The sequence below is a fragment of the Urocitellus parryii genome, chromosome 9 (genome assembly GCF_045843805.1).
Source record: "Urocitellus parryii isolate mUroPar1 chromosome 9, mUroPar1.hap1, whole genome shotgun sequence".
Classification (NCBI taxonomy): Eukaryota; Metazoa; Chordata; class Mammalia; order Rodentia; family Sciuridae; genus Urocitellus; species Urocitellus parryii.
In genome coordinates, this window is record NC_135539.1 from 68,007,342 (window position 1) to 68,013,341 (window position 6,000).

Below are 6,000 nucleotides of genomic sequence, written 5' to 3' on the forward strand. Positions count from 1 at the left end.
GGATCTCCTGGCTTTGATGGTTGAAAAATCTGCTGATTTCCAAATTGGTCTTCCTTTACCGTAATCTGATTCCTCTCTCTTGTGGTCTTTAAAATTCTATCCTTATTCTGTATGTTAGGCATTTTCATTACAATGTATCTTGGTATAGATCTGTTTAATTTTATACATTTGGTGTCTTGTAAGCCTCTTGTATTTGGTTTCCCAAATCATTCTTCATGTTTGGAAATTTTCTGATATTATTTCAATAAAAAGATTTGGCATTCCTTTGGTTTGAATCTCTGAATCCTCCTCTATCCCAATAAATCTTAGATTTGGTCTTTTGCTGTTATCCCATAATTCTTAGATATTGTTTATATGGTTTCTTACCATCTTTACTGTGTTGTCAACTTTATTTTCAAGATTGTATATTTTGTCTTCAGTGTCTGAGATTCTGTCTTCCAAGTGATCTAGTCTGTTGGTGATGCTTTCTATTGTGTTTTTTGTTTAGTTTATTGTTTTTTTTATTTCAAGGATTTCTGATTGTTTTTTTTCCCTCAGAGTCTCTCTTTTTCTTGAAGTAATCTTTTGTTGCCTATATTTGCTCTCGTATCTATTTGTTGGAGTGATCATTTTTGCCTGTGTTTGCTCACTTATGTCATTCTTTAATTCGCAGATCATTTTCATTATGTACATTCTGAACTCCTCCTGACAGTCAATTATCTTGGTTTGTTTGGGGCACTTTCCTCCCTTTTTTTAATCATGTTGTCTATGTGTCTTCCCCTCTTGCAGTACAGATCTGAGGTATTTACAGCTTCTACCCTGTAGTGTCCTTGCAGGTTACCAATACCTCATCTTTAAGGGGGATATCAATGTTTATAGCACCCAGTGCAACCAATATGCAGCCATAAACCAATTAGCTTCTGTTTTGACATTTACAGTTTTGTCTCTATGAACAAAAATGATGAGTTTGTTTATCTTCTACCACATAGCCAGTAGGTTTGCATAATGGTTTACAGTTTCTAATGGTGGAGGGGTGAGGCTGTGATGTATATGAGGTAGGATGTGAGAATATAGAGGCATTAGATTATAGGACTAGTGAAAGGGTAATCGAACAAATTTAGCTGTTAGTAGGAGAAAAAAGAGAGGCAACCCCATGCAAGGCTCCCTATTACCTCTGCAATGGGATGGTGTCTGTTAGCAAACCTAGTAGAGATACCTCTAGTGTAGCCAGGCCCACAGGTACCTTGGTGACAGTTTTCCAGGTCCTGGTTGTTGTTCCTAAATGGAAGTGACCATATTGTTGGTGGCAGTAGCGTCAAGCCTGTAGGTACCTTGATGTTGGGCTTCCAGGCCCCAGTCAGTGTCCTAAGGTGGAATCCTTCTCAGCTAAATATAGTGGATGCAGCAGCAGAGGTAACCCAAGATGATGGTAGAGGTGTCCCACTATGGTGGCAGCCACTTTCGGAGATGGAGCTAGAAGGATGGGCTATATGATGGTGTTGGGTGTCCTATTTGGTGATGCCACAGTGTGGTGTGCAGTGCTGCAATGGGCAGCTGCCTCCTGGCCCTGTCCAGTGTTCCACATTGGAGATTACCATGTGGGAAGGGCTATGGCAGTGGCTGCAGTGTCCCAAAATGGAGGCAGTTTTGGTGGATTCCCACGTTGGTGAATAGGGAACCACAGCACAGTCCTCTCCTCATGGGTCAGTGTTCCTTTCTGGCGGTGTGGGTCAGGCCCAAGTATCTTTTTGAGAGATCTGATTATTAACTTGATAACGTATACACTTTCCCTGCATTTTTTCAAATGCATTTAAGACTACATATTCTAAATATTCTTCTTCATAATATTGCCCAGAATTAGCTATTCAGATAGTAGCCATTTCATGAGTTAACCAGGTGACAAGATACCTTCTTCAGCCTTTTCTTGGCATAAAGAACCTACTTTTTTAACTGCTTTACCTCTTCCATATATTTCACTTTCCCACATTACCATTGTGGCTCCTTGAAGAACTATCATCTGTGAATCGTGGATTACTGCATTTGGAATAGCTTCCAGGATTTCCTAAGGAGGCACTTGGAACCAGACTTAAAATGATTTAAAAATTTCTCTCTCACATTTACTTCTTTGAACTCAGTTCTTATAGTTTTAGAGGAATAAGAGCATTTTCAGAGTGCCCTTTTCTTGCCCCATGATGTTTATATCCTTATATGTAGGCTAGTACTTCGTAAATTTCTTGGCTTTTGGGGACTTTTGTTCAATTAATTTTTTTCCCTTTGGTTTTAGCTTGGAGTTATGACATACAGCGATACAGGAAAACTGAGTCCTGAAACTCAATCTGCAATTGAACAAGAAATAAGAATTCTCCTAAGGGTAAAAATAGTATTTGTATTTGCTTATTTATATTTTTTAGACATTATATGCCTAAGAATGTACTTTAAAATGACAACAATGGCTAGGTATGTTACTCCATGGTTAAATACTTGCCTAGCATGTGCAGTGCTCTCAGTTTGATCCCCAATACCACAGACAAAGCCAAACCAAAGTGATGATAGTTAAATACTCTGTTATCCAGAACTCTTACTTTATAAAATAAAAATAGGTGTGCCTTGCAATAATGGTTTTATTATGTTATCAAGAAATTCTTTTCCAGGACTGGATATTTATTTTATTTTGATCATGGGCTGTGTAGCATTCAGTTCTACTTTAGCTGAAAAATCATAGAGAATGTAGGATATTGGTTACTGAATGAATCTCTGTGGCTCTTGTTTTCCTATTCTCATATGTTTATTAAAAAAAATATTACTGGTTATTCACTTTGTTCCCAGCAATGTGTATTTGCTGAGAATACAAAATAAAGGAAACAGTCCCTTTTGGCTGCAGTATCTTATGCAGATTAGTGTATAGGAATGTGTGAAAGTAAATTCAGTATTGTGGTAGTCTAGGCATGCTATCAAGGATGCTTGAATTAGATTGGTGAAAATAGAAACAAACATGAGCAGGTTTAAGAGATACTGCTGTAGTAGAATCATCACATCTTTTTGATATTTTCCATTTGAAGAGAGTATTTAAAACTGTTTTTCTAGATTTCTTGAATCATGAAATTATATAATTTTGCCAGTCACTGAAGAAACTTAGAGAGTACTAGACTAAGGCCAGGTCGTGGGTAGATTATAAATTCATTTTTATACATGTTAATTTGAGTCATCTTGATGAAGATTTCAAGTTAGAAATAGGTTATGTGGGTCTGGAGGTTACTCAAAAGGATGGTTATGTGTTCCACTTGGATGTTGAAGTTATCCATTCCTTGAGGCAGGTCTTGGAATGGAGAGAAAGAATGAGCTGAAGGCCAGAGTCTTTAGTGAATCAGAATGTAGGTGGGCATTAGATGGCACAGTGAACAGGATTGGATAGGTTGATAGTCAAATGGCTTGGTCTTCAAAGGAATAATATTTCCTACAAGAGCAAAGGTTAATAATGATCTGAAAGTAGTAATGGAAACAAAAAGTATCTAGGATAGGAGCAAATGAATAACTCTGGGAGAGGGCTTAGGGAATGCATTCTTAAGGTTTAAGAGAAAGCCAGGTTTTGATTAATTCAAGGAGGTAGAAGCCTTGCTTTAAAGTAGTTTACATCAAAGAGAATAAACATTCTGGAAAAGCAGAGACTTTTTCCATGTACTATTTCTTTTTTTTTTTTTTTCTTCTTTTTTGATTTGCGGGAATGTAGTAATGGGGATTCAACCCAGGGGCGCTCTACCACTGAGCCATGTCCTTAAGCTCTTTTTATTTTTTATTTTGAGACATGGTTTGTTGAGACTAAGTTGCCTAGACTGGCCTCAAACTTGGCATCCTATTGCCTCAGTCTCCAGAGTCCCTGGTGTTATAAGCGTGCACCACTGCGCCTGGCTCTCATGTTCTTAGGCACAAATTATCTGTACTCTAGAACCAAGCTTTTAAATGCTTTTATGTTTCACAAGTTTAAATCAATAGATTTCTTAAACTCCATAAGCTTTTTGTTTTGTTTTGTTTTCTCATTGCCTGTGGTTTTGCTTCCCCTGTATTTTGTGCTTCTTATGTGTCTGTTTTCTATTTCAGGAGTCATATGAACGAGCAAAACATATCTTGAAAACTCATGCAAAAGAACATAAGAATCTAGCAGAAGCTTTATTGACCTATGAGACTTTGGATGCCAAAGAGATTCAAATTGTTCTTGAGGGGAAGAAGTTGGAAGTGAGATGATAACTCTCTGTATGGATGCATTGCTGGTTTTATTGAAAAAATATAAATAGCATTGCAGTAGTCTCCTTTTGCAATGCTTCCCCCTCCCATTCTTGATTTCATATAATTCAAGGGTGTGAAATAATTTGTCAGTCTTTTGTCACATTTGTCTAATTTTCGTTATTCTCATGATGACATCTGTTGCAAATTAGCAACCCATAGCACATACATTTAAAAAAATAAAGAACCATCAGGATTGAAAACAATTTGTTTGAGAAATATCAATCAGTTATTATTTTGATGATAATAATGGTTTATGGTTGGGTATGCTAATACATGTGAATAAAAATTGTGCCTTTAGTTCTTGGTAAGTATTTTTAATTTACAAGGTAAAATTACTGAAAACTTATCATTATCTCTTAATAGTTACATTTCTCTTTGATAAATAATACTGTTTGGTTGTTGGTAAACCATCATTTTTATGTACATCATGGTTAAGATGCACTTAATTATGTTCCAGACTGACCCATATATAAAATGGTTTCTAAAAAAATCTTCAGAGTAGAGAATAATAAACATAAAGATAGACTCACAATTTCACAGTTTAAATGATTTTAACCTTTTAAAAATGCAGCATGCATTTTCATGTTCTTTTTATGCTATAACCAATGGCATTTATTTCAAAATAGTAGTATTTCGTTAAATAAACAAGTAACAGATTTCTTTCTGAATAACTACATAATTATATGCTTAATTCAAAAGTAAAATTAAGCAAAAACTCAAGTTCCCTTCAAAGGGAGCTTTTGATTTACCCTGTGTTAGGAATGGGAGGTTGTGTTTACTTTTCATCCGAATTTTATAAATATGAAGATATTAGGATTTACAAATAATTTTTTTAACTTAGAAAATATTTTAGAGCAAATTGTATTGGTTTTATAACCAAAATATATTCTTGAAGTGACTTTATTAAAATTACCTATAGTTTTGTAATAACTTAAGCTGTATATGGTCTTCATTAAAGAATATGGATATAATTAGATGGAGCTTGTAACATAATATCCTTGACCTTTTCTTTTTGATAATCTTAAATTTTGATGTAATTTCAAACCAAGAATTATTGCCAGAATAATATATAGAACTCCTATATATCAATTGTTTTAATTCTCCACATGTTTTCACATACATTCTCTGTCTTATCCAATCTGAATGTGATACCACCGTTTATCAGTGAGGAGTTCTGCTTTCTCACATGTTGAAGTTTGAACATTAGAGAAGCACCCTGAGGCAAGCATATAAAGCAGGGTTTATTTAAAAAGGTGTAACATAGGCTTCTCCCTGGAGGGGCCATAGGTGGTATCCCAAGAAGCACTGTGTTCTTCATTTTTATAAGTCCTAGGCTTCCTTTGTTCTGCCCTCTTTCCCTTTTCTCTCTCCTTCCTGATACAATGATGAGGCCCAGGAATGCTTGGTGGGATGGCCAAAAGGTGAGAACCAGGTGGGCTGAGGGGGAACAGGATGGTGCAGCCCTGTACATATTAATTAACAACTTTGTAGCTCTCTGTAGAGAGCTGCAATTCTTGGGACAGGTTACCTTAGCTACAGATTGGAACAGGGACAGGTTCTTGATAAGGGCATAGGTAGGGCTCTGAAGGAATTTATATTTCAGTCCCTCAGGGGACAGTCTCCAACTTCCCAGGACTCACTCAAAATTGGCCTGACTGGATCTAACCTGACTCTATTTACCTATCTATACCGACTTGTCTAATTCTGGCTTCATTGACCTCTCTAATTTTAGGAACTTCT

At 36.2% G+C, this 6,000-nt stretch overlaps 1 protein-coding gene across 1 annotated transcript in view; it reads left to right on the plus strand.

Annotated features, from left to right (window-relative positions):
• Positions 1-4,463, plus strand: part of Yme1l1 (YME1 like 1 ATPase) — a 45,108-nt gene extending 40,645 nt beyond the window's left edge. The window contains exons 18-19 of the mRNA XM_026408557.2: positions 2,264-2,350; positions 4,075-4,463. Of these exons, the coding sequence (XP_026264342.2) occupies positions 2,264-2,350; positions 4,075-4,218 (231 nt within the window). The 3' untranslated portion in view covers positions 4,219-4,463. The remainder of the gene's footprint in view (positions 1-2,263; positions 2,351-4,074) is intronic.
• Positions 4,464-6,000: the final 1,537 nt, after the last annotated feature.